General features: G+C 40.1%; 1 protein-coding gene across 1 annotated transcript; it reads left to right on the forward strand.

Annotated features, from left to right (window-relative positions):
• Positions 1-82: 82 nt before the first annotated feature.
• On the forward strand, positions 83-27,827 carry LOC123746713 (protein O-glucosyltransferase 2). The gene is made up of 10 exons (XM_045728433.2): positions 83-301; positions 3,197-3,316; positions 4,342-4,430; positions 5,598-5,809; positions 8,257-8,397; positions 15,754-15,860; positions 17,965-18,202; positions 19,844-20,023; positions 21,267-21,386; positions 24,729-27,827. Exons 1-10 carry the CDS (start codon positions 123-125, stop codon positions 24,855-24,857), a joined length of 1,515 nt encoding a protein of 504 aa, XP_045584389.2. The 5' UTR covers positions 83-122; the 3' UTR covers positions 24,858-27,827.

Below are 27,827 nucleotides of genomic sequence, written 5' to 3' on the forward strand. Positions count from 1 at the left end.
TGCTCAATCATATATATACACGAAAGACACTAGTATATATGGGAAATGGTAGAAAATAGATATAATGTGAATGGTGTGTACGAAATGGCTAGTCTCCTCCAAGACGTCCTGAAGGCAGCATCATGAAGGCGAGACTCTCGCTCTTCATCTTCCTCAGCGTCTTGTGTCACGCTCAAGGAGGCAAGAAGGTCAAGGTGGATGTAAAGGCCACCAGAGTCTTCGGGCCAGGCTTGCAGCCAGAGAGAATTGTCTTCCCTGTGCGGTATTTCTTCATAGAGGCGTATGACAAGAAGGGCAACAGGTAGAGGAAGTTTTCTTAAGGTTCCAAGTTCAAGGCGATGAGGTTTTCAAGTTTATTTTCTTGAATGAGACTTAAGACGGTGTTAAGTGTCATTTCCGTCAAGAGTGTCATATTTGTGATATATTTTAAGTGAGGTGAAAGGGAATGAGATGGTTGTAATGCGTGGTTTTAGCGCTGGGTTGAGTGACCCCATCGTGACCCCCACACGGCACTAGTGCCTCTGGTGACCCCACACGGCACTGGTGACCCCACACGGCACTAGTGCCTCTGGTGACCCCACACGGCACTAGTGCCTCTGGTGACCCCACACGGCACTGGTGACCCCACACGGCACTAGTGCCTCTGGTGACCCCACACGGCACTGGTGACCCCACACGGCACTGGTGACCCCACACGGCACTAGTGCCTCTGGTGACCCCACACGGCACTAGTGCCTCTGGTGACCCCACACGGCACTAGTGCCTCTGGTGACCCCACACGGCACTAGTGCCTCTGGTGACCCCACACGGCACTAGTGCCTCTGGTGACCCCACACGGCACTAGTGCCTCTGGTGACCCCACACGGCACTAGTGCCTCTGGTGACCCCACACGGCACTAGTGCCTCTGGTGACCCCACACGGCACTAGTGCCTCTGGTGACCCCACACGGCACTAGTGCCTCTGGTGACCCCACACGGCACTAGTGCCCTGGGTGACCCCACGCGGTGCTAGTGCCCTCTGGTGACCCCACATGGCACTAGTGCCCTCTGGTGACCCCATGCGGTGCTAGTGCCCTCTGGTGACCCCACGCGGTGCTAGTGCCCTCTGGTGACCCCACGCGGTGCTAGTACCCTGGGTGACCCCACATGGCACTAGTGTCTCTGGTGACCCCACGTGGCACTAGTGCCCCTGGGTGACCCCACATGGCACTAGTGCCTCCTGGTGACATGTGGCACCAGTGCCCCATGTGGCACCAGTGCCCCATGTGGCACCAGTACCCTCATGTGGCACCAGTACCCCCAGGTGAACCCACATGGCACTAGTGTCCCTGGGTGACCCCATGTGGCACCAGTGCCCCTGGGTGACCCCATGTGGCACTAGTACCCCTGGGTGACCTCACATGGCACCAGTGCCCCCGGGTGACCGCATGTGGCACCAGTGACCCCATGTGGCACCAGTGACCGCATGTGGCACCAGTGACCCCATGTGGCACCAGTGCCCGCGGGTGACCCCATGTGGCACCAGTGCCCATGGGTGACCCCATGTGGCACCAGTGCCCCCAGGTGACCCCATGTGGCACCAGTGCCCCCGGGTGGCACCAGTGACCCCATGTGGCACCAGTGCCCCCGGGTGACCCCATGTGGCACCAGTGCCCCCGGGTGACCCCATGTGGCACCAGTGCCCCCGGGTGACCCCATGTGGCACCAGTGCCTCTGGGTGACCCCATGTGGCACTAGTGCCCCTAGATGACCCCATGTGGCACTAGTGCCTCTGGGTGACCCCATGTGGCACTAGTGTGTCCGGGTGACCCCACACGGCACTAGTGCCCCTGGCGACCCCTTGAAAGAGGAGTGTCAGAGGTAGAACAGGCCTAGAGGGCAGAGCCAGAGTGCAAGGGGGAGGGAGGGGGGGGGGCGAAATTGTGCGAAAATCCTGTTCCAGCTTCAGTAGACGACTCGGGAAAACCTTGTGTGTTAAGCAGAACTGCAAGTTGCAATCCTTATACCATGTCGTGGTCTAGTCATTAGCACGTGTGCGTGGGAACACCCACCGAATAGGTTCAAACCCCCCATCACGGCTCCTACGGATTTTCTCAATAATAATACAGTAATAGTAATAATACTGATTATAATACCAATATTAATAATACCGATGATGATAATACTGTAATAATAATCATAATAATAATTATTATTAGAATAATGCACAAGGGAATCACATTAACATGATGTATCAATGAGAAAATCATAGAAACCCTCCTTAATGAGGATTTGAACCAGCACAATACAATACGACTGCTGCACATTGCAACTTTGGTCTCACAAAAGTTGTGAACAGTTTCTTTAGTATTTCATTATCCATGTATTTAAAAGCCATTTTGAAATTGAAAAGCATAACATAAGCGCCTCATATAATGTTCTTTATGTGATCCTCAGGTGACAGTTTTCTATCTAGAACAACCCCTCAATCGCTTTATCAGTAATTTGTAAAGCTTTTTCGCATAATGTGTAGGTTGTTTGTGGTCTATTTTCTCCTATTCTACATTCCATAACATAGCAGTTATTCACATTAAATTCCATTTGCCAAGTGGTGCTCCATACTCAATGCTTCCAGTAGGGTATCCCAGTTTACCTCAAGAGGCTTGAAGTGCAGGCATGTTTTCCACTCTCATTGAAAACTCAGCAAAATTGCTCTCAGGCAAGAGTAATGTTATTTTTTATATAAATACAGATTTATACAGTACTGTATATGTTTGTGATGCAAATAGTCTACCAAACAAAGGATCTTAGCATAGCTAATATAAATTCTGAATGAATACAGTACTATATTGTTCCTCAGTGATACTGTATTTTGGAGTGGTAAATTACTTCAGATTTACACAATGCCTTTTTTATTTAAACCTATTCACCTACAATGTTTACACAAAACTTTGATTTGTTTATGTATGATTTAAAATAATATACTGAGAACTTTAACCTTTGAGGAATAATATGAGTTTTGCTGTGTTACACTGAAATTTTCTCTTTCATAAATGCTACTTAAAAAGGGAGAACTGAATAACATTTCTTAATATTTTTATTTATGTACATTTTAATTTTAGTAACACTGTTCACTACTTTCTGTAAGATAGTGATTTAAACTGTTAATCACTTTATACTGGTAATTTATTTACTCTATATATTATTTTGATGGCAGAATTCAGAAATCTGTTGGGGATTCCTTCAGCGTACAAATCAATGGAGACACAACTCATGGCTCATACTGCAGGAAGTGGGCACAAGTCCTTGATCGATATGATGGATCATACATTGTCAGGTAAAGTAGGCTTTTATAACTGTTGATATAACTTATAACTGTAGTTGAGGGGGGCGAGTTTATTGGGCAGCGCCACTCATCTTGTGAGTGAACATACCGCCATAGCAGAATGTACAACAATCTCCAATAGGAAGAAAACCCGCTGGGTTGTTCATCCTGTCACTTGTACCCAGACACAGCTGGGACTTGCTTAACTGTCTCAAGTGAACAGCTCCTCAAACAAGAATGAGTTGATAAATACTCGTCCTTGCTGTTGTGGCGTGGTGGTACAGTGGTACAGCACTCGGCCTGTAGGTACGGCCTGCGGGTCATCAATATTATCCTCCAGCCTTTTCCTTATCCTTCAATATTATCCTCCAGCCACGGCAGGTTAACATTGTACACCAGAGCAGCAAAGGCCTATTCAAACTCTCCGCACCAGTCCATGCTGGGACTTTGGGGAGACTGGAGATAATACCGTAATGATGCTCTCACTTTTTAGGACCCATTACTACTGTTGCTGTAGAACTTGGGCCTCATTTGTGTAACGTAAAGCTCTTGCCATCATTCAAATTTTGGTTAATGATCAGGGGATCGATTCTTTGGGGTTTTGTGATATATGATTATTTGTAACTAGTCCAATTCTTGGTTTGGTTTTCCATTTCCATTGGATAATCTCTTAAAAGATTTTCTTGTATTCTAAACTGTTTTATAATTCTGATACGAAAAAAATCACATTACTGTACTGGTTTCATAAGATTGGTTACTATATCTATATTGGTTGTGCATTTTTATTATATGGTTGCTGTAGTGATTTTCTATAATTCAGAATTTGAAAACCATTAATGTACAGTATAGCATTTGCAATAAGCAATTTTATACTGTTTATCACCAAGTGAGCTAGGACCCACAACAAGCAGTTTCTAAGAGAATGTGCAACATTATGATGATAATGTCTATATATATATATATATATAAAGAGAGAGAGAGAGAGTACATGTATACTTTACCTATGTCACAGACTGTTTAAATAATTTTTTTTTCAGATATCGCGTATACCAGACATGTAGAGGACTAACTATTAATGTCTTGTACAATAATCAGCATGTTGCAGACTCTCCATATAAAATTTTAGGTAAGTTCCCCGCAGTACTGTATATCGATTAATTATTTTATCCGACGATAGCATCAAAGAAATATCCTGGAATAATCAGAGAGTATATGCTGGCTGTTGCTCCCTAAAGCGTGACCCTACTGATCACTGGTTAGGACCTGGTGCAGCCACGGCAGGTTAACATTTTACACTAGAGCAGCAGAGGCCTATTCAAACTCTCCCCAATTCAGAATGTAGACAGTAATGCATTTACATAAAATGCAATAATTCTTTTTCAACTAACACTTGTCATTAGAGAGATTGGCTGTTATGCTACCCAGTAACTTGTTTCATAAATCTGCAATCCAATTCCCAAACTAGTATTTACCCAAGTCTGTTTTGAGTCTATACTTACCCAATTTGTATTCATTGTTTTGTGTTCCATTTTGTGGCGATATATTTAACACATTATTAATATCCCTTTCATTATTCCCTTTTATCCATTTGTTTACAGTACTTCAGTTATGTCACCCCTTTTTGTTTATCTAGAGAATGTAAATTAAGCTTTCTTGATCTCTTCATGTACGAGGTTTCTAATTCCTTGGATTAACTTGTCATCCTTCCACACAAATTCATTAATATCCATTTTATAGTATGGTGACCGAAATGGAACTACATAATCTAAATAGGGCCTAACAAAGAGTAAGATAAAGCTGAAGATATAGCACTAGAGGTTTTATTACCAACATTTCTTGAAAAAATCCCAGTACTGTATCTCATTTCACTTCTTGAAATAAATCCCAGTATCCCTTTCACTTCTTGAAATAAATCCCCATATCCCGTTTGCCTTATTCTGTACATTTATATATTGATTGTCTTAAGATGAATGTCTATAAATCTGGACTCCCAGACCATTTCCTATTCAGATTTTACAATTTCAACATTATCCTCCAGATATCCTTCAACTCTTTATCATCGTTACCTAGGTTCGGAACCCTACAATTTTTATCATTACACTGCACCTGCTAATATTTCGTCCAATATCAATTGAAGTGATTTTGAGTCTTCTGAATTTATTTCTGGCCCCATTTTTATATTGTCTGCTAATTAACAAATTATGCCATTATATAATATGGAAGTTAATTTTTCAGTAGCGTATCAGTTATTGTTTCAATGACAAAAGTGTTTATCCTGTGGTTTGAATTATAGATCCTGTTTACTCTGAAGACTGTTATTGTCCAATGGGAGACATTACTAGTTGGCAGGAACTAGTTGGTTGTCCCTCTTCCTATGCACAAATTGACGAAGATCTCAAAAATTTCCATGAGGTGGACTTTGGTTTGGCTCTCAATGCAGCCATCGAAAGATTCAATCAAGCAGGGTCTCGAAGTTTCTGCAACTACGTAATCAAGAACAACAAGGTAAGTTTTTGTTTTGTATTTTAGTTATATAAGTGCAACTCTCCTCGAATACATTGATTCATGCTCGACCCCATCTACTGCAACACGAAATCTGTTGCAAACAATCTCGGCTATTCTTCAGCATAATATTTTGCATTTTTCTAGTGAAAATAATAAACATTTATGTTAAAATTATTTAAGCAAATATTAAAAAAAAAATTACATAAAAGTAAGTACTGTATGTAGGATGCAGTTAAATTTATACTTTAATTTGCAGAGACAAACAGCTGTTCTGTCATGCTAGGATTTAAATTCAAATTCAAAACTTTACTCATAAATGTTTATACATTTATAATTGATTTACCTGATTAACCTGAGGTCCACTAACCCTAGTGGCCCTAGACGAGGACAGGAAGCTGGTGGCTTGTTGAAGGTCCCCCCCCCCCCATTTGCCTTGATGATTTTTTCATCAAGGATCATCCTCTGATGATCCTCCTCTGCCAAGCTGCCATAACCTGGTGTACCTGCATACCATATTAACCATTTTATTTTAGCATCTAAGCCCAGCTCCTCGCCAGCCTCTGCGGAATTTGCTGAATCTCGACCTCAAGCCTTCAAAGTCAAACTCCTGAGATGGAAGGGAAGGGAATGATCAGAGGGGGGGAAGCGCCATGCCATTACGACTATATAGCAATTGAAAGGGATCAGGATAAGGATCAGGGGTATGGAGCAGAAGTTTTTAAGGTTTTTAAAGTTGTTTCCTTTACCTGCTTTCAAGCTTTAGCCCAGTTATCAGTCGGTTAAGAGTTTGCTCTTCCTTATTTACCTCTTAATACCTTTATACTCATCACTTGGTTAAAAAACTAAAACATCATTCATCAGATGCCTTTTATTAACTTTTTAAAAGATATACAGAATGGCTCCAAGATTCATAGATTGGGTGATAAGGAAGCAAGGACATTACCCATCGTAAAGCATTAATGCCTGAAACTCATGGGGACTGCTTTCCCTGTGTTTCACTCCATGTTCGTTAACTTTTTCGCAAAACTTAATGGGAATCCAGTCCCCCAAAAATTTGCCCTTGCTAATGTAGCATTATTTTCATCCCATAATAGGCAGAAGGAAGTTTGTGCATGAAATTTTGTATGCTAGAGGCAGTTTTGCTTACATACGCACATTTTGCTCTGTGACTGCCATCGGCATTAGCAAAATCCAAGGCAGAATTTTTGTTTTTAATTGTATGACCTAATACTTTTTATTTTTCTTAGCCTACTAGCCAAAGTCCTGCCTGGTAAACATTTGCAGTAACATATGGATGCATTGGTTGTGGTACCAGTGGTACCAGTGCATTGGTTGTGTTACCAATTGGTTTGTGGTTGTGGTACAACCACAAAAGTACCAGGTGTATATAGCAGATCCTCTTACTGGAGTTCTCATCCAGATTGCATCAATTCTATTGCACATGAATATCCATAAACTAAGTTTGTTTGAACAGTCTTAATGTAGCTGTGCAATGTTCCAATATTGTAATTACCAAAAGAGAAATGGCTATAAGCAATTTTGTTAAAATATGCATGTCTTCCCCATTATATTTCCCTATGGCTTCATAGTACCCATATTTTATATATTCTATCTCTGAACTTTTTTTCTTGTAAGATATTGGTTGCCCTTGCATATTTATTACTATTAATTCTGTAAATTCACAATGTAGTCCTATTGTCAATCATCTCTACTAAATTATCATAAATGATTTCTCTTTATTCTCTACAATGTAATACTGTATAATACAATATAAATGACCTCATTCTTCATTTCTTGAGTTTTATCTGCCATCCTACAACTTCTGTATAATTCCTGATAACTTGCTCTTCTCTATTAACTAACACTGTACACATTTCAAAAGTTCAATCCAACAGCCTAAATTTTAGATTGAGCTGTGTTATTCCATGTCTATATCTTTATTTTCCACAAGCAGTGGAATGGATGTACACTAATATACATCCTCTCCGCATTGAAAATAAACAAGAAAAACAATTCTTACCATTGGCTTCAGAAATCTACATGCTTCTTTAACTACCAGGTTATCTTGAGTTGATTTCGGGGCTTTAGTGTCCCTGCGGCCCGGTCCTTGACCAGGCCCCCACCCCCAGGAAGCAGCCTGTGACAGCTGACTAACACCCAGGTACCTATTTTACTGCTAGGTAACAGGGGCATAGGGTGAAAGAAACTCTGCCCATTGTTTCTCGCCGGCACCCGGGATCGAACCCGGGACCACAGGATCGCAAGTCCAGCGTACTGTCCGCTTGGCCGACCGGCTCCCGACCAGGCACTATCTTTTTTCCTTTTTCTGTTTCCTATGATTAAAGCACGCTTATTCATATTATCTTAACAGACAAAAGGGTAATGTAAACAAATTGGTTAATAACAGATATTCTTGCCAATCTTAAATTGATTGACTTTGTTTACAGGTTTATCGTAAGTGTTATGGCCTTCATGTGGGATTCAATATGTTCATGGACAACATACTTCATTCCCTGCTCAGGAAGATGACTCTTCCTGATGTTGAATTTATTATTAATTTAGGTGATTGGCCACTTGTTAATCCAAAGGTATGTTAAGCTCATTTACGTAGTTATTCCAAATTTTCACGTGTTCAGTACCCGCCAAACACACACCGAAACTACGACGTTGGAACAAGTTTTAACACCTCCTAACCAGTTATAACAACCAATATAGCAAGTTGTAACAACGTTCTAATACGTCATAAACACGTTAAGCCAAGATGTAACAACTTTATTACAAGTTGTAACAAGCGGAAAATAGAGACAGTTTCGGTTTGTGTTTCCAGGGTATAAGTCCATTCTCCTGTTTAGGTAGTACTTGCAGTAACAATGTGGATTATCATACACATATTGACGTAATGGACAATTAGAAAGTAGAATTTGGTACTATTGAATTTGGACAAACTGGAAAAGATTTTGTATTTTTGTTACTAATGAAATGTCTAGAGAAGAAGTAGGAAAAATGCTCAGGGAACTAGGCAGAAATAAAGTAGTCAGGCCAAATGGAATTTCACCAAGGGTACTAAGGTAATACGCATCCTATATTAGTGCCCCATTGTATATCTTGAGGTTATCTTGAGATGACTTCGGGGCTTTAGTGTCCCCACGGCCCGGTCCTCGACCAGGCCTCCGCCCCCAGGAAGCAGCCCGTAACAGCTGACTAACACCCAAGTACCTATTTTACTGCTAGGTAACAGGGGCATAGGGTGAAAGAAACTCTGCCCATTGTTTCTCGCCGGCACCTGGGATCGAACCCAGGACCACAGGATCACAAGTCCAGCGTGCTGTCTGCTCGGCTGACCGGCTATATTACAGTATCTTCCAAACATCCTTACAAACAGGGATCCTATAAACAGGGCAAACGTAGTTCCAATCTATAAGAATGAAAATGAGGAAGACATACTAAACTACAGACCTGTATTATTGACGAACATGGTAGCAAAAACGCTAGAAAAATTCATAAAATCAAATATTCAGAGTACCTAGAAAGCAACAACATAATAATGGACAAGCAGTTTGTATTTGTACAGGAAGATCTTGTATAACAAATCTATTTAATCTCCATGATAGAGCCACCGAGATATTAAAAAGAGAGGGAAGGTTGGGCCAACTGCATATACCTGGGCTTAAATGAAGCCTTTGTCAGTCCCACACAAGAGACTTCTGGAAGTTAGAACACATTGGATGGGTGACAGACTTTTGAACTGGATTATACATTTTTTAACCAACGGACAAATGCGAGCAATGATCAGAGGAAATTTATCTGACTGGAGAAATGTCATTAGCAGAGTACCTCAAGGTTCAGTTCTTGTACCAGTAATGTTTATTATCTATATAAATGATCTACCAGATGAAATACAGTTAGATGAATATTCTTGCAGATGATGCTAAATTGCTATGGAAAGTCCAGGACTTAGATGACTGTTTCCCTTCAAAATAACCTAGACAAAATAAGGGAGTGGAGCAACACATGGCAGAACGACTCCAATGTAAATAAATGTCACATAATGAGAAGTGTGGGATAGGGAATGTCACATAATGAAATGTGGAATAGGGAAGCACAAGCTGCAAGCACTTAAACTACAAATTAGGTGAAAAGATATGAAAAACCTGAAGTAGGAAAAGAGATGTAGGAATGATTCTGGATAATAAGCTGCCACCAGAGGACCACATGAAGAGTGTGGCAATTGGAGCCTATACTATGGTAACAAATTTTAGAACCGTTGTAGTGAGTAATCCTTATACTCGCTCCATTATCTCATTATCTTAATGGTGTAACTAATTAGCACTAACTACACAAGCTATAATCCTATCCCTAATTACAGGTAACAGTTCTCACATCCTCCTATCCTAGTAGAGAAAGGTGAGGGTAGTCACCAAATATAAGGAAACAATATGAGAATAGACAACAGTACAATTTCCAGTCAAGAATGTAGCACTCAGCGTAGGCAGTTCTAATCGTCTCCAAGACGCTACAGCTTCGACACAGAACAGGCAGCAGACTAGGACCACATCCAGCTACAACGCTCTCCCACATAGAGCTCCGCGACTCCGGCCACGCTCAGCTTTGTGCTCTGCTCCAAGCTCCGTCTCAACGTCTACAACACTGCTGTATCCAGGACTACTAAATAAATATGAAACTCACTAAACACTGTGTACTGTCCTAGTCTGCTGAGATAATGGAGCGAGTATAAGGATTAGTCGCTACAGGTGTAAGACCAGTATTAGAGTACATTACATGGCAACAGCATGGAAGGCAATTACAAGAAAAGGTCCTCGGAATAGACATTATCCCGACACTAACATCAGAAGCTCATGTGAGCTGGATAACATCAGCAGCATATGGGAAGTTAGCAAACATAAGGATTTCATCTAAGAGCCTTAACCAGGAGGCTTTGATGTCCAACACACTGCCTATTTGAGACCATTACTTGAGTATGCACCTCCAGCATGGAATACACACACCTTGTGAAGCAATAACTAAAACTTGAGAAAGTTCAGAGGTTTACAACTAGAATTGAGAGGCCTCAACTATGAGAACAGGCTGAGAGAACTCAACCTCACAACCTTAGAGGAGAGAAGAAACAGAGGGGATAACTATGTACCAAATCTTAAGGGGAATAGATAAAGTGGATAAAGAAAGTCTTATCTAAATTAAAAAGAGGCAGGACAGGGGGACATCGGTGGAAGTGAGTAATGACATAACTTTCATTAGCAATGGAAGACTGGAACACTGGATCTATTCGAGGAAGACATTACCACACAGCAATAAGGTACTGTATTTAGGATATAAGTTGGGAATCCATAATTGATTGTACTGAATGAATGCCCTACTTGACAGGATACATCCTAAACTGTTCATATGATATTTCCACTCAGACAAATTCACCAAATGTATCAAAGTAAACCTCATCTGTTACACACCCCCTGGCAATGCATTCTAAATTCATTATACAGCATACAGTATTTCTGTAATTTGTGGTTGTATTCTTGCTTTCAGCAAATGCATCTTATTTCCTTTAGTTGTACTAGCCATCCAAATTGCATAATCAGAAATGACATTATAATTTATACTGTAATAAAAACAACAGTAATTACATAGTAAGTGTGCATGTGTGATTACCTATATGTGGTTATATGTACAGGTATACGTAGGACTGTGCTTGTAGTGTTCCGTTTCCCTTATTTTATTTATTTTGTGTGTGTGTGTGTGTGTGTGTGTGCGCACATTGTATTACATTAACAAAAATTATTTCTGCACAATTTCACATGGTCCTATAACGTAAGATTCCCTTGTGATATGGAGGAGCAAATTGTCAGACAAGCAGATTGACATTCTGGGATCCGGTTCTACCGGAAACCTGTACCGTATGACCTTGTAAAGTCATGTCATATTGATACGGTACTTATTAAAGAGTAATGGAGGTCATCATCAAACTACAGTGAGATAAAGAAACAAAATCATACTCACTGGATATTTTAACAAGCTGTCTTTGGCAACCCCCTAAGATTGTCGAGGAGAATCCTAACTAACTACTGCCACCAGGTGACAGCACCTAATCCCTAATGTGGTAAATCTCATTAGTTAGTTAGAGTTAGAGAGAGCTGTAAAATATAACATAAGTTATTGAGCATTCGCCAATAACATACTGAACATATATTTACATTTGTCTAACATAGACAGGGTTTGAGATCTGTTCTCTTACATACAATACCAGTGGTTATTAACTACTCGACCACAGAATGTGATTACCTAATTTACCCTAGTGGCCTCAACGAGGACAGGAAGCTGGCGGCTTGTCAAAGGTTCCCCCATTTGTCTTGATCTTTTCCAGGTATATTTTAAAACAACATAGTTTTGGCAGTTATGGCTTTGGCGGGTAGCAGTTCCATGGGTTAAAAACCCTGTGGGGTGAAAAAGCATCTCCTGTTCTCAGTCCTACATTGTGTATTAGGAGTGGAAAGTGGGATCCCACAGGGCTGCCCCAGGACCATTGCTTTTTACAATTTGTGTAAAAAGCTATCCGAGGGAGTGAGTTCATACATGTCGGTGTTTGCAGATGATGCAATGCTAATACTGTAAGTGTAAGACCTGAGGAGGACTGCCGAGTGGTTCAGAAGACCTTGGTACACTTTAGGAGTGGACGGATATATGGCTGCTGGACCTGGGTGGTTATCTTGAGGTTATCTTGAGATGATTTCAGGGCTTTTTAGTGTCCCTGCGGCCCGGTCCTCGACCAGGCCTCCACCCCCAGGAAGCAGCCTATGACAGCTGACTAACACCCAGGTACCTATTTTACTGCTAGGTAACAGGAGCATAGGGTGAAAGAAACTCTGCCCAATGTTTCTCGCCGGCACCTGGGATCGAACCCAGGACCACAGGATCACAAGTCCAGCGTGCTGCCCGCTCTGCCGACCGACTCCCGACCGGGTGAGGATAAAATTCCAACACTAACACTAAAAATTCATGTGAACAGGATAACATCAGTGGCATATGAGAACATAAGAACATTATTTATAAATCTAAACATACAGTACACTGCATATGTAAGACCATTATTGGGGTATGCAGCATTAGCATGGCTTTTGCTGCTTGTGAATCACAAAAGGAAACTTAAGAAAGTGCAGAGGATTGCAACCAATTTAGATTAGTACAGTACCAGAATTATGAGAGCTCAGCTATGAAGATAGGTTAAGAGAACTCATTCTCACAATTTTAATGGAGAGGAGAGAAGAAACAGAGGGAATATTATCACTACATACAACATACTAAGGAAATAGATAAGGTGGACATGGAAAGCCTATTTACCCGAAACTGCCCGAAACGCTTTGCGTAATAGTGGCTTTAGGCATTGTATGTCCTAGCTCTATCTATAAATTCATTAATATCTGTATCATCCCTTGTATGTATGTACTTTACCTAAATAAACATTTGATTTTTTTAAATTTTTTATTTAAATGGATAGAAGATAGTGCAAGGGAACATCAGTATAAGCTATATACTGTACACAGTTTAGTCAGAGATGTAAATTGCATCGAAAAAAGTTATTAATCACATCCAGCCACAATTTCGAAAGAAAATACAACAGAACTTTAATATCAAGAATTGCAATCAATGCACCAGGTATTTAATTTAATTTATTTTAAAGACTAAGAGACAAAGCACAAAGAGCCAGATCTCACTCCCTCTGTATTCTCTTACAAGCCAACACTAATAGGTAAGTACATATAGTTGCTGACCATTGTCGTGCAACTTTTGCCCATTTTCAGTCTGACAAAATTATTGTCAGTCCCAGAACTTTGGTCTCTTGTACAAAGGCCTGAGTATCCCGACTTATACACAGAGTAATGAACTGAGTGAACTTCAAGTCTATGCACGTGCAAGCCCTTCAGACACTTAGCAGTCCCCATGGTGCAGTAGTAAGACACTCGCTTGGCGTTCCGCAAGCGCTATGGCTTGGGTTCGAATCCTGGCCGGGGAAGGTTGACCGGGCGCCAGTCCTTAACTGTAGCCTCTGTTCACCCAGCAGTGAATGGGTACCTGGTTGTTAAACGATTCGGCGGGGTCGTATTCGGGGGAAATTAGAGTTAAGGACCTGCCCGAAACGCTACGCGTACTAGTGGTTTTACAAGAATGTAAAACTCTTGTATACAAAACTTGCTATCTTTAAAGCCTTCATCTCAGAAATGTTTTGTGCCAAGATCAGAGTCCGATTCTTCTGGGGTTCGAACCATATGTTTACAACTGGGTACCTGTCCAAGCTCTCTTTGCCTCCACCATCAGTGTGTGGCTTATTTGTGCCTCTCTTCCTGATACCACTCCACCAGGGGCTGTGTATAGGTGCTTCTGTCATCAGGTCAGTACCTTGGGTTGAGCATGGTTTTCATATTTCAGGTAGGTGCTTCTCTTGCTTTTTGGCAAGTTTCATCTGTGTCCTACACTTGGTTAGGGGGGCAACCAAGTGGGGTATCTATATACAGTATACTATATATAGTATATATATATGAATAGTGCCCTTATGAGCAAACTTGCTAAGTTGTCCATGCATCTGATTTTATTACCTGACTTCTCCTGTTTGTAGAGTTCTTTCTTATATTCGGAATAATGGGATGAGTTTTGATGAGGTGGACGTGTTATGGATCAGATGCGACTACCATAGGGAGCCGGTCGGCTGAGCGGACAGCACGCTGGACTTGTGATCCTGTGGTCCGGGTTCGATCCCAGGCGCCGGCAAGAAACAATGGGCAGAGTTTCTTTCACCCTATGCCCCTGTTACCTAGCAATAAAATAGGTACCTGGGTGTTAGTCAGCTGTCATGGGCTGCTTCCTGGGGGTGGAGGCCTGGTCGAGGACCGGGCCGCGGGGACACTAAAGCCCCGAAATCATCTCAAGATAACCACAAGATAACCTGGTAGCAGGAGGAGTAGATGGCCAAATCGGCAAACCAGCAGTCGGTACATTACTCTACGATCTCAGGATTGAAAAGGAGGCCTTTTAATGGCTGTGACTAATGTATGATTTTGAGTCTTCTGTAACTCATTTTAACTGGATGATCTTCTCCAGTGCTTTTATTTTTTATTTATTTATTTATATATACAAGAGTCTTACATTCTTGTACAGCCATTAGCATGCATAGCATTTCGGGAAAGTCCTTAATCCTATGTTCCCGGAATATGACCCACCAAATAATTTAACAAGCAGGTACCCATTTGTTTTGTTCACTCTGTTCACTGCCTGCTGGGTGAACAGAGGCTACAATGAAGGATTGGCACCCAGTAAATCCTCCCTAGCCAGGATACGAACCCTGGCTAAAGCGCTTGCATAACGCCTGACAAGTGTTTTTCCACTGCGCCACGGGAACTGCTAATACTGCTTCTTAATACCAGTACAGTATAACCCTACACAAGACCTTCAAAAAATTGTGTGTAGTAGCACTGCCAGGATCTAGAATGTCATCCTGCTTGTATGCAATTCTCTCCATATGACAGTAGAATCTTACTTTAGGATGCAGTGTATACAGTATGTTCAGAAAAGCACTTTTCAAATACATTCAAAGCCTATCTTTGACTTGGCTTAAAATAAATCCGAATAAAGCAAATCTTAAAAGTCAATACTGTAATTAATAAGTAAGGAACAGACGAGGAGTCACAATAACGTGGCTGAAATATGTTGACCAAACCACACACTAGAAAGTGAAGGGACGACAACGTTTCGGTCCGTCCTGGACCATTCTCAAGTCGATTTTTCTCAAAATCTCAAAATTTCCGGCATTCTCAAAATTGACTTGAGAATGATCCAGGACGGACCGAAACGTCGTCGTCCCTTCACTTTCTAGTGTGTGGTCTGGTCAACAAGTAAAGAACATATGGTCATAACTAAACTTGAATATTCTTGAGCAACAGATGAAGCCACTTATACCCATCTTCTCATGGTGTGGTTCTGAAGACACCGCCGATATTGTTTTGCCCACCTATGACATCACCGACTCTACCTTAGAGATGATGGGCAGGTACTGTTAGCAAATAATTTTTTTAATTTTTTTGCCTAGTTTTGAAAATAAGTTTATTAGAATAGCCTGTAAACCACTATTGCTGAAACAAAATGTTAATTATGACCAGGACCAAGTAAAGACCAAAGGCTTAGGTAATGTTTTGGGTGTTTATTTTGTATCGAACAGTAAGCAAATGTAATAATTATAAGAGGTTGTTTGTCTTCAATATTTACAGAAACAATACAATACATAGATTTTTGTGGCACACTGATGAATTTCTTACAACATGATTCACACAGTGTTCATGAATGAATGATTCACACTTTATTGATAAGCATGAGACAACTGTAGACATTCACATTTGATTCACATTTGATGTTTTGTAAATAATCCTGATATTATTTTATATTTTTGTATATGTTGGGCTGAAGGTCAGGCTAACCTTATCAAATTAATTTGCTCTTGTTGCATGTTGTCTTGTCTTTCATGCTTATTATAGCACTTCACCATTTTGAACCATTAGTTGGATTTGAACAAAGTTCAACTTGGGTGTTCCCTGTTGTCTTAAGCCAATTGGCATTATTCTTTAGGTCATTCAGTTTACTACCATTATGAAATAAGTAGAGAAAGGTCACATTTCTTCAGCGAGTTATTGTTTTTCTCCTCTGAGAGCTTCCCTTGTGGTGGTAGTCATGACATTATTACCAGCCTTGCTTCCCAGTTTAAAATGCTTTTCTAGCCTGTGTCTCTCGTATGACGCTTATTATTCTCATATGTCATCATTTTTGTCATAATTATTTGCTTGTCACTCGTCATGGTCCCCTCAAGCTGTTTCTTTGTCCGTCCTTGCATACTTGCTCCCTGTTAGAAGGCTCATCCCTGCAAACACACAACGTAACTGTCCCTATTTTCTGCTGGTTACAGCTTGTAATAAAGTTGTTATAATGTTTTTACAACGTATTAGAACATTCTTACAACATGCTAAATTGGTTGTTTCAACTTGTTAGGTGTTGAAACTTGTTCGAACGTTGTAGCAACGGCGTAGTTTCGTCGTGTGTTTGGCGGGAGATCACTCGGGTTGTCGAATAGTGAAGCATAGGCGGCCCATTGCTTACACTAGGCTCATGATTTGCTGAAAAAAATCACGCCTTTAAAGTGTTTTGTATGTCACAATAGTGTGTTCATCAACATATATTTGCCCAAGATTCCTGCCTTTCACTGCCTAGGTGTAGTGCTAAGCCATCTCTCTACCTTATATACTATAGTACTTCTTGGGTAGTAGTGGAGGCCAGCACCTTCATTCTCTTGTCTCTTCATGCTGGTCGAACATTGTTTATCCTGCATTCTTTAGCACCATTGTGCATCACAAGTAACTTCTCTCATCTTATAATTTCTGATGTTTTTGGATGTCTGTATCCGAGACTTACCTCAAGAGGTCACAACACAATGTGACCTCATGAAGTAAGACATTGAGTCAGTATGAAAAGCAATAATAAATCTTTCTCTCCTGCATACAGCTTTTGCTCTTTCCATCGGGAAGAATGTGGCAAGATCTTTCTTTGGAAGCCTTAGGTCGGCACTGGTGCTTCTAAGAAGCAGTTGTGAAGCCTCACTTAATGTTTACTTACAACACACATTAAGTATCATTGGGCTTCCCTTCTTCCTTTAGTACAATTCTACATAAGAGTTTCAAGCAGTAATGAATGTACCTCTGATGGCTCATCAGTGAGATTTTCATCACTGCATGAATTTTCATCATAAATAGATTTTTGATAAATTTTCACCAATTTCATCAATGATATTCATCATTGATGACCCCGTAGGAACATTTGAAATGATTGCTGTGGTGCTTGTGCTCAAGAATCATCCTGCCTGACTGTATGAACCCTGTCTCTGATCATGGAAGTTTGCCTTAGGGAGCAACCAAATAGATTTACTCAGAAAGATCCTTGTCATTCTGCCTTACTCTTAATTTAATCAATATAATATACATTTTATATATTTTTTTATTCTTTGCATTTGTTAAATATAATTTCCTAGAGTATTCTTTTATTTTGATGTTTTATAAAGTATTCTTAATGTGCTCTTGAAATTAAAATATATGCTGTATATTGCTTTGCAGAGTGAGTCTTGACATATTATCCGTTCAGTCTAACAATGACATACCATGGGAGCAGAAGAAACCGCAGGGATTCTGGCGAGGCCGTGATTCACGCCAGGAAAGGCTTGACCTCATCACTTTAGCCAGGGAAAATAAGGACTTGATAAATGCCTCGCTTACCAACTTTTTCTTTTTTAAAGATCAAGAAGATAAATATGGCCCTAAGGAAAAACATGTCTCATTCTTCAAATTCTTTGATGTGAGTATTTAATTGTGTTTAAAGTAGAATATATATTTTAGCATCACATGGAAAAGGCTTGATTGTTTGGTCCCTAATCTGAACACTAAAATAACTTACTTGAGGATTAAAATGTGATATGTACTGTATTTTAGAAATATTGTATACACACAATAAGAGAAGAATGTGTTAGTATCAGTGGTCCTTGATTACAACCTTTTACCAGCTAATATAAGACATTTTGCTTTAAAATGGAGTTCACGTGGTTCCTACACGTTATCTTCTTGAGAGGTTATCTTGAGATGATTTCAGGGCTTAGCGTCCCTGCGGCCCAATCCCCGACCAGGCCTCCTTTTTGTTACCCCCCCAGGAAGCAGCCCGTAGCAGATGTCTTAACTCCCAGGTACCTACTTTCTGCTAGGTAAACAGAGCATCAGGGTGAAAGAAACTGCCCATTTTGTTTCCGCCTCCACCGGGGATCGAACCCGGAACCTCAGGACTACGAATCCGAAGCGCTGTCCACTCAGCTGTCGGGCCCCTGTCACGTTGTGTCGGTTCAGCCACATTGTGATGGATGTGTAAGCTACAACCCACCAAACACACACCGAAACTACGACGTTGGTACAACGTTCGAATAAGTTTTAACACCTAACCAGTTATAACAACCAATATAGCAAGTTGTAACAATGTTCTAATACGTCATAAACACGTTAAGCCAAGATACAACAACTTTATTACAAGTTGTAACAAGCGGAAAATAGACAGTTTCGGTTTGTGTTTCCAGGGAAGAGTGGAAAGCTCCAAACCCGCTACAAGTCAACCACAATTGTTAATGCCATAGCTAGGTGCATGTGGGTACATGAAAGAACAGATAAATAAATCTGCTAAAATAATTAGTGTCCAAACATAATTGTAAAATATATTAATTTAAAATCTCTGTTTAATATGGTAAAAATTTAATTATATATCAATTATATTACAATGAAAAATGTTTGCAGAGTTTCATTGTAAATTAGTTGGCTATAGTTGCGAAAAGAAGCACTGTTATGCAGAGTAAGGTTTGTCATTTGTTTCCTTAGTGATAATTCTTTCATTCTTCACTTTTATGCTACATTAATTCTTTACATTCCTGGCCACATTCAGCAAATTTTCTCTGAACTATATTATGCCACCTAGTTGGGCTGGGGTTATTAGGTAGGTCTTTTGATTGCTAGTTTGGGCTTTCTTTGATGGTCATAAGCAAGACATCACTGGAATCTATGCCTGGCTGAAGAACAGACCCATCTGTATGTTAGTCTAGCATGGTGGCTATGTTCCTCGGTTATTTCCCAAACTTTTATATGTTCCTGCAAGGATGCTATATGAGCTAGAGTACATACAAATGCCCTTGTAGCATTATTGCTGTGTATTTCCTACCTGACTAGCATGATCCTAACTAGGCACAGAGGATCACTATTCCTTTGGGAGCAGCAGAACAATTGCCTCAGAAAGGACTTTTCACAAGCTCAAAACATAGTTGCTTGACAAGATGCTGTAATCATTAATATTAATCTATTTACAACTTTTTAGGTATTTTTGTAAGTGTTTTTAAACTAATAGTTAACAGTTTTACCTTTCAGTATTATAGTGCAACCTTGTAATTAACGTTTTATTTCCATATAGTACAAATACCAGATCAACATTGATGGAACAGTAGCAGCCTACCGCCTCCCTTATCTCCTGGGTGGAAACAGTGTGGTGCTGAAGCAAGACTCGTCTTATTATGAATTCTTCTATCATGACTTAGAGCCTTACGTTCACTACATTCCTTTTAAGAGGGACCTCTCTGACCTGATTGAAAAGGTAATCAATAATTTTATGTTGTGAATATCCTGACCAAGACAATTAGTTGATTGTCTAAGTAACACCTTCTATTGCTGATCTTGGTATATTTATAGTATCTGGGACACAACTTGTGCACTTCTATGCTATACTACAATCTAGATAACAATGAGATAATCCTGGAGCTTTCTGAGGTGTCGCCTGCAGGATGGAAAGGCATGATAAACCATGGATAGGAATGTGCACAATCAAGCTGGGAAGTATAGTGCTCCATGTGACGGAATTTTTTAATATCCCTGGAGGGTCATAGATATACTATGTAGTCATTGAAACATATTCAGTCCAGCCTAGAATGACAGACAGCATTCTACAAAGCTCAATAGTCCTTACGTGCCCTGTCCTAACATCGTAAATGACCACCAATGAGGACTGTCCCTAACAACCAGTTGGACTGCCTGATCACTCTCATCAACCACCATATGAAGTTGCAGTATCACACCTGTCATGGGTTCAGTGATCAAAACCAGTCCATTTACTCTAACTGTTATCCGGTGCATAGTCACCAAGCAGAGACTAGATTTAATTAAAGTAGGACTTTACATCTGTGAATCTTGACATATTTTTGCGGTGACTTTTTATATTTCAGTTGTGCTTTACTTTTAATATATTTCTACTATATAGAACTTCTCATGTGTGTTTACAAATCTTATAGTGTGCCTGTTTTCCCCTGTATGTTCTTTCATTTTTTAGTGAAGAGGAAGGAGAGGCATAGGTGAAGGGAAGTATAGAAGTGGGAAATACAGTGAGAGGTATGAAAGCAGGCGGGCTGTCCGCCTTGCTGACACATCTTTCAGTTCAGTGCTCTTGTATATGCAGAATTGTGACTTAACTTGTTGAGCCCATACCACTTCATTTATATCTTCCGAGTCTCTGACATAATGCATGTGTTTGTTGTTGTTGTGTACAGGGTACTAGCTCCTTCACAAGTGTGTGTGTTGATGCAGTCTTTAGTGTACCCCATGGCATTTCTCACCGACTTTTGTTGCTAAAGCTGCTAAAGATAAATAAATAGAAAATTTCTAATTTGCAAAATATGTAAAATATTTATATAATCTGGAATTGAGACCACACAACTCGATCATAACACAAAATAAACAAGCACCGCATATAGCATGAACATAGTACAGAAAAGGGCATAACATTCAATGAATTTAAAAACAATCATAACATATAATTTTATGTAATTAAAAAATGTCTTCCATAGATTAAGTGGGCAAGGACTAATGATGACAAGGCCAAAGTGATTGCCCAGAATGGCAGGCAGTATGCGCAGAAACATCTCATGGCAAAAGATGTGTATTGCTATCATGCTGTCTTACTGAAGGTAAGTCTTATTTATGTATCAACTTACATGGCATTTCTGACCTAGACTACTTGATTTCTTCCTTAGGCACTGTCCAGTTCTTCCTTAGGCTGAAGATCAAATGCAGCTGGGGGCAACTCTACACCTCCCTCTAGGGCAGCAGGATTGTTTCAGACATCCCCAGTGAATACACTGGAGAAGACAATGGTGAAGTCTCAGTACAGAGACTGACATGATCCTACTTGGTACAGTTTCATAGGGTGTTACAGTAGGGTGACAGTAGGGGTGACATAGGGTGTCACAATCGACTTGAGAATGGTCCAGGACGGACCGAAACGTCGTCGTCCCTTCACCTTCTAGTGTGTGGTCTGGTCAACTGTTACAGAGAGTTTTCTGGGAGGGTGCTCCCCCCCCCCCCCCATCCCTTCAGTTTAAAGAAAATTGGGTACTTGGAGGTAACAATTTAGGGTCTTGTAGTACAGTTGACTTTGTCCTTGACTCACAACTGGGGATCCAAGGTTCAATTCTCAGGCGGGACAGAAATAGTTGGACATGTTTCCTTTCACCAAATGCCTCTGGTCACCTAGCAGAAAATAGATACCCAGGAGTTAGGCAACTGTTATGGGGGTTGCATCTTAAGGAAGGTCAAGATTTTGACCTTTGGGGTTGGGACCTCAACACATGCCTCAAGTATAAATATATATGCAGGATTCGTGTCCCCAAGAAAAACATTGCCGTAGTGTAAACACCCTAGCAGTGATGTGCCTGTAACCACCAGGTGGCACTCTATCTTGAGGTTATCTTGAGATGATTTCGGGGCTTTTTAGTGTCCCCGCGGCCCGGTCCTCGACCAGGCCTCCACCCCCAGGAAGCAGCCCGTGACAGCTGACTAACACCCAGGTACCTATTTTACTGCTAGGTAACAGGGGCATAGGGTGAAAGCAACTCTGCCCATTGTTTCTCGCCGGCGCCTGGGATCGAACCCAGGACCACAGGATCACAAGTCCAGCGTGCTGTCCGCTCGGCCGACCGGCTCCCTCTCTAGGTCACTCTAGCCTGCCCCCTCGCTCACATGCCTGGTTACAGTCTCGGAGAGTACAGTGCCTCTGACGAGTCTGTCTGTTTCACACTAAAGCTAAGTGGTGTTTGCAATCCCTGAGCCATTGCTTTGTTATTGTTTTTCTTCTTCACAATTGCTTTTATGTGCACTTGTGTTGTGCACATAAATGCAATTGTGCTCGCCTAGTGCTTGGGGGGTTTGAACTCTGGCTCTTTGATCCCGTCTCTCAACTGTCAATCAACTGGTGTACAGGTTCCTGAGCCTACTGGGCTCTATCAAATCTACATTTGAAACTGTGTATGGAGTCAGCCTTCACTACATCACTACTTATTGCATTCCATTTATTAACTACTCTGACACTGAAAAAAATCTTTCTAATGTCTGTGGCTCATTTGGGTACTAAGTTTCTACCTGTGTCGCCGTGTTCGTGTTCCACCCGTGCTAAAGAGTTTGTCTTTGTCCACCCTGTCAATTCCCCTGAGAATATTGTAGGTGGTTATCATGTCTCCCTTTACTCTTCTGTTTTCCAGGGATGTGAGGTTCAGCTCCCTTAGCCTTTCCTCGTAGCTCATACCTCTCAGTTCCGGAACTAATCTGGTGGCATACCTCTGAATCTTCTCTAACTTTGTCTTGTTTTTAACTAGGTATGGATTCCAGGCTGGAGCTGCATACTCCAGGATTGGTCTTACATAAGTGGTACAGTATACAAAGACCTGAACGATTCCTTACACAAGTTTTTAAAGGCACTTGTGTGGACAAGTGTGTGCGCACTTGTGGCATTGCCCAAGGGTTGTGCTTCTGGCACTAATGCTGGGTTCCTGGCCTGCCACTTTCTGGTCTTTACACTAAAGATACACTACACCTTCAGTGTAGTGTTTCTTTGATTCTCCTTTTTTACAATATTCTTGTAAATGGAATGGGTGGCACATAGTCATAACTTGCATGGCATCCTCATAGTTTTCTTAATTTACACACACAGTGTCGTGTTTTGTGATGGATGCTACTTCATGCTGTTTAATACAAGTGCAATAAAGAATGGTCCTTACCATGTAGTAGTATGAAAGTCCTGCTCACTCTCTTAACTTGGAGCAAATGCACATACTGACTTGGCATCAGTGTTCTCAGGTTGGGTGGTAACAGTGTTCCTGGAGCTTGTAGCGAGTATGAGGTCATCTTTCCTAAAATGACTAAGAAACAGACTGCAAATGATGTTGGGTTGGGCCGTTTGAGAACAGTATGCCCTTGAACTCTTCACGAAGTAAGCAGCCACCCCAATTTTGGATCATGGCACGGATGGGCTTCCTGATTTGCGAAAGCACCTTTTGATTTCCCTTATGACTAGACTTCATTGTTTTTTGTGTAAACTATGGGCCTGGAGGTTCTTGGGTTGTGGGTAACTTTTCAGGCTTCACTGGGTTGGTGTAACACTGGAGCAAACAATATGGTAGGAAATGCAGAATAGAGCCAGTGCAATAGGCACAGTCAGAGAACACTATGAACATCAGAAGTCCACGGCTGTTCACTATTCTTCCAGCAAGCTTAAGAAATATTGCCAGAACACAAGTGTAATTCTCCAAACAAAAATTAGTTTCTGCAAAAAAAAAAATGCCAAACAAACTGGGTTGTAGTGGATATGTGGGCCTGCAGACCACTCCAAGCAACAGTCTGTTGGATCAAGCAATCACAAGTTAAGTCAGTTTCTGCCTGAAACGCTGCGCGTACTAGTGGCTTTACAAGATTGTAAATTACCATGCTATATATTCTCACAAACCCAATGTACTTTCTTGTATATAAATAAATAAATAAAGAAGTCTGGCCCTGGGTCGGGCTTGGGGAGTAGAACCCAGCTTGGGAAGAACTACTACTTCCAGAACCTGCTCCAGGTACAATCTGATCCCATATAAGAAAACTTTACTCATCTGGTTTATATTTTAATATACAGTACCAGATTCATTAGTCAATTTTTAATATAATTTTTTTTTTTAATTTTGAAGCGAATTCCAGTTCAGCAAATACAAAATTTGGTTCGTATGAATTATTCCTTTGTTTTTGGCATCTGATCTTCAAACAAATTAGAACTCCTTCCAGTTCACCCAATTTTTTTCTTTTCTTCTTTTAACTTTGCTATGCATTCACAATATATATATATACATACATACAGTATTACTAATTGACCTTGAAACCCATGTACCCTATACAGTATATTCAAATGAAATCTAAAGTTAAAGAAAATGCTTAAGCAATGTTTAAAATATCCTGTAAAGTGTATCCTTTAATTATATAATTGTACATTTATTCAACAGGAATGGAGTAAACGGCTTAACTCCAAGGTGGATATACGGGAAGGTATGGAATATGTACCCATTAAGGAAAATGAGAAGAGATTTGGGGACTGTAATTGCCATCGACTTGGCCACCATGACGAACTTTAGACTTAGTTAAGTATTATTGCACAGAATAAGATTATTTATCATTAACTATGTAATTATTCATTACTGTACAGTTAACCACTTATAATTATCTGTATTGGTACTGTACACTAGAGTATGCAACCTTAAGATAATGGACTTTATTGTATTACCATCTTACAGTAATTCTTGTCCATTCAATGTGTTAACGATTTATATATGAATGAGGTAAAATAATTTTTTTGGGGGTGTGCATCATGAGTCCACTTATGAGGTTTTTAACTTTTTTCTTTTGCCAACAACTTTCATGAAAGTGGACGGGGGCCTTCATGCTGCACTAAAAATGTCACATATAATGTATGAGACGTCTCAATTGTGAAGATTAATGTGCCACTAAACCTTTTCTTCCCAAAATGTTGCAAATCAATAGCAGTATTCTTCAATGTATTTATTTTTCATGTGATGTACGCTGTGACCTTAAGATTTAGGTAGTATATGTTTGAAGACTCATGTATTGACTATAAGCCAGGACAGCTATACATTGCTCTCTTTGTTACAGAGTATTCAGTTCTAAGATACCATTCATTATGCCAAGACAAGGGCAGAAATTTGTAAGAAGCTTAGATGTGCAACTATATTCCTCTGTGTATCTGGATAGTTGTTTTTGTACAGTACTTACTGAACTTTGGTATACAGGTTCTTTAAATTAAGATATTAGCATTTCATGTTTTAATGCTATGTAGATGCACAGTGGAAATACTTCTACATATGAAGATGGGTAGCAGGATTCTTAAAAAAGAAATTATTATGCTGTAGGTGCCTCACCTAGAGTGAGTGGTAACCATGTAGGTTTTATCAAGTGATTATTTGATATCAATAATATATCGATAAATAATTAAGTGATAGGATGGAGGAGGGTTAAACTAGAAGAGCATAATGATAATTTTAACATGTTTCCAAAGCAGAGCTAAAATTTTCTGTTTTATTCAAGAAAGTTTTTAACCACAAATATTTTTTGTGTCAAGCAAGTTTATATATAACCTTTAAATATTTAAAACGTATTACACTATTGTAATATTAAGCAAATATGTCCATATAAACAAACTGTTTTCTTGATGGCAAACCATTACGAAAGAACAATTCATTGCTTCTTAGGCACCTGATACAAGAGCAACTGTGCCCCATGAAAGCTCGGAAAGTCACTTGAGGCCATAAGTACACACTCCTACAAAACTTTGGAATCGTGAAAGTTTGAAATGGTAATCTCAAATCATTGACCAAAACAAACTACCGTATTCATACAATTGTGTTTTTCTAAAACAGTGATGATACTGATATATGTACTTGTTCATAGTACTATACCTCTATACTGTATAATAATTCTGTAAGTTTAATTTAAAAAAAATTAATTTTGACATGTATGTAGTTAACCAATTTGTTAAATGCTATGAGAAGATTCTATGCAGGAAGTAGTTTGTGTAAGAGTTAATATTTGAATGTAAATGTATGCCAGGTTTATTATATGCCACCTTAGTGGTTCAGTATTTCTTTCGTCGATTCCCGAGGAAAGTCAAGGCAAGAATGTTAGAGGGTGTAAACAGTGTATAGGCCTAATATGATTAATTTTAGTGTGCCAGATTAAATAAATGCAGATAATGCTGTTCTTTAACAGAATGAGAGGCTTAGGAAGACAAGTTGGAAATTGTATTAATGTGTATGCGAGTAATTACTTAAGTGTAGTCACAGGATGAGAGCTATACTTGTGGTGTCCCGTCTTCCCAGTACTCTTTGTCGTATGACAGTTTTAGTCTCCATTACCTTCTCACTTAACTCTAGAGTGAGTGTGAAATATTAAAAAGTGGTCAGTTTAAATGCTTTGGATATGTGTTTGATAAAATAAGTTTGTGCAAAGTTGAAAGTGGGAAAGGAAAGTGACTGTGTAGTGAAAGTCTGGCTAGACAATACGAGAGGAGTAGATGTTACCAAAGGGCTGCATGAAAGAGTGGTAGTGCTGACGCATATCTAAAGATAATGTGGTATAAATGTAGAGACCAAGTGTTAAGAGTTAGAGCAGAAAAAACGGAGAGTAAGATGCATGTGTGATAATAGGAGAGAAAAAATCAATTCAAACATGGAGAACATGCTCAGATGCACACAGAAATCACAATAGCGCATTATATAAAATGAACAAATCCACAAAGGCCGTGATGAGGGATCGAACCTACGTATGGGATGTTCCCAGCTGCATCTTGGTTGTGGCACAGTTGACTAAGGCGCATCTGGGAACATCCCGTACGTAGGTTCAAACCCACATTATGGCCCTTGTGGATTTGTTCATGCTCAGATGGTCCGGACACGTTGAACAAATGAACGATAGTAAAGTGGTGAAGTATATGTATCCGAGGGTAGGAGTAGAAGGACAGGCATGGTGTGTGAAAGGAGCAAGAGTGAACTATAATGGCACATTAAGGAACACTGCTCGGTGGAAGCAGTTTATAAGATGGGAATGAATACCTCTGCTTTTTGTTTGTACAATATTGTGTATGACAATTTATGAGAACCATTGTACACCTGGTCTTATGAACTGGTCAGATACTGCTAGTGGTGGTGCTTATTTATATATGCCATATTGTGAATATAATAAAATGCTTAAGTAAATATCAAGAGAAGGCAAAAAGTCTGTATGACTATTTAGCACTAGTGTTGAAGAACAGTCAAAAGGTCCTAATTAATAGTATCATTCAATATCCCTTTTCTATATTATTTGCCATTTTTCTCTGGACTGATGTCTTCCTACTCCATGAAAATGGGAAAACGGTAATGATAATATTAGTGCACATAATTTAAGCCATTACTTTTAAGCACAGTTTTTCCATGCAAGGTTTATTAGAAACTAACACTATTGAAAACACTATTGTTATACTGTTTGTATCTTATATAATATACTTTTGTAACTTTTTATATGCTGTTACTTAATAAAAATTAGTTCGTGGT

This window comes from Procambarus clarkii, chromosome 85, assembly GCF_040958095.1.
Source record: "Procambarus clarkii isolate CNS0578487 chromosome 85, FALCON_Pclarkii_2.0, whole genome shotgun sequence".
NCBI lineage: Eukaryota > Metazoa > Arthropoda > Malacostraca > Decapoda > Cambaridae > Procambarus > Procambarus clarkii.

Bases quoted from the DNA above. Each gene is read 5' to 3' on its own strand.
- LOC123746713 (XM_045728433.2), top strand. From the start codon at position 123: ATGAAGGCGAGACTCTCGCTCTTCATCTTCCTCAGCGTCTTGTGTCAC. The intron at 302-3,196 runs GTAGAGGAAGTT...TTTTGATGGCAG, and splicing joins TATGACAAGAAGGGCAACAG to AATTCAGAAATCTGTTGGGG. The intron at 4,431-5,597 runs GTAAGTTCCCCG...TTTGAATTATAG, and splicing joins CTCTCCATATAAAATTTTAG to ATCCTGTTTACTCTGAAGAC.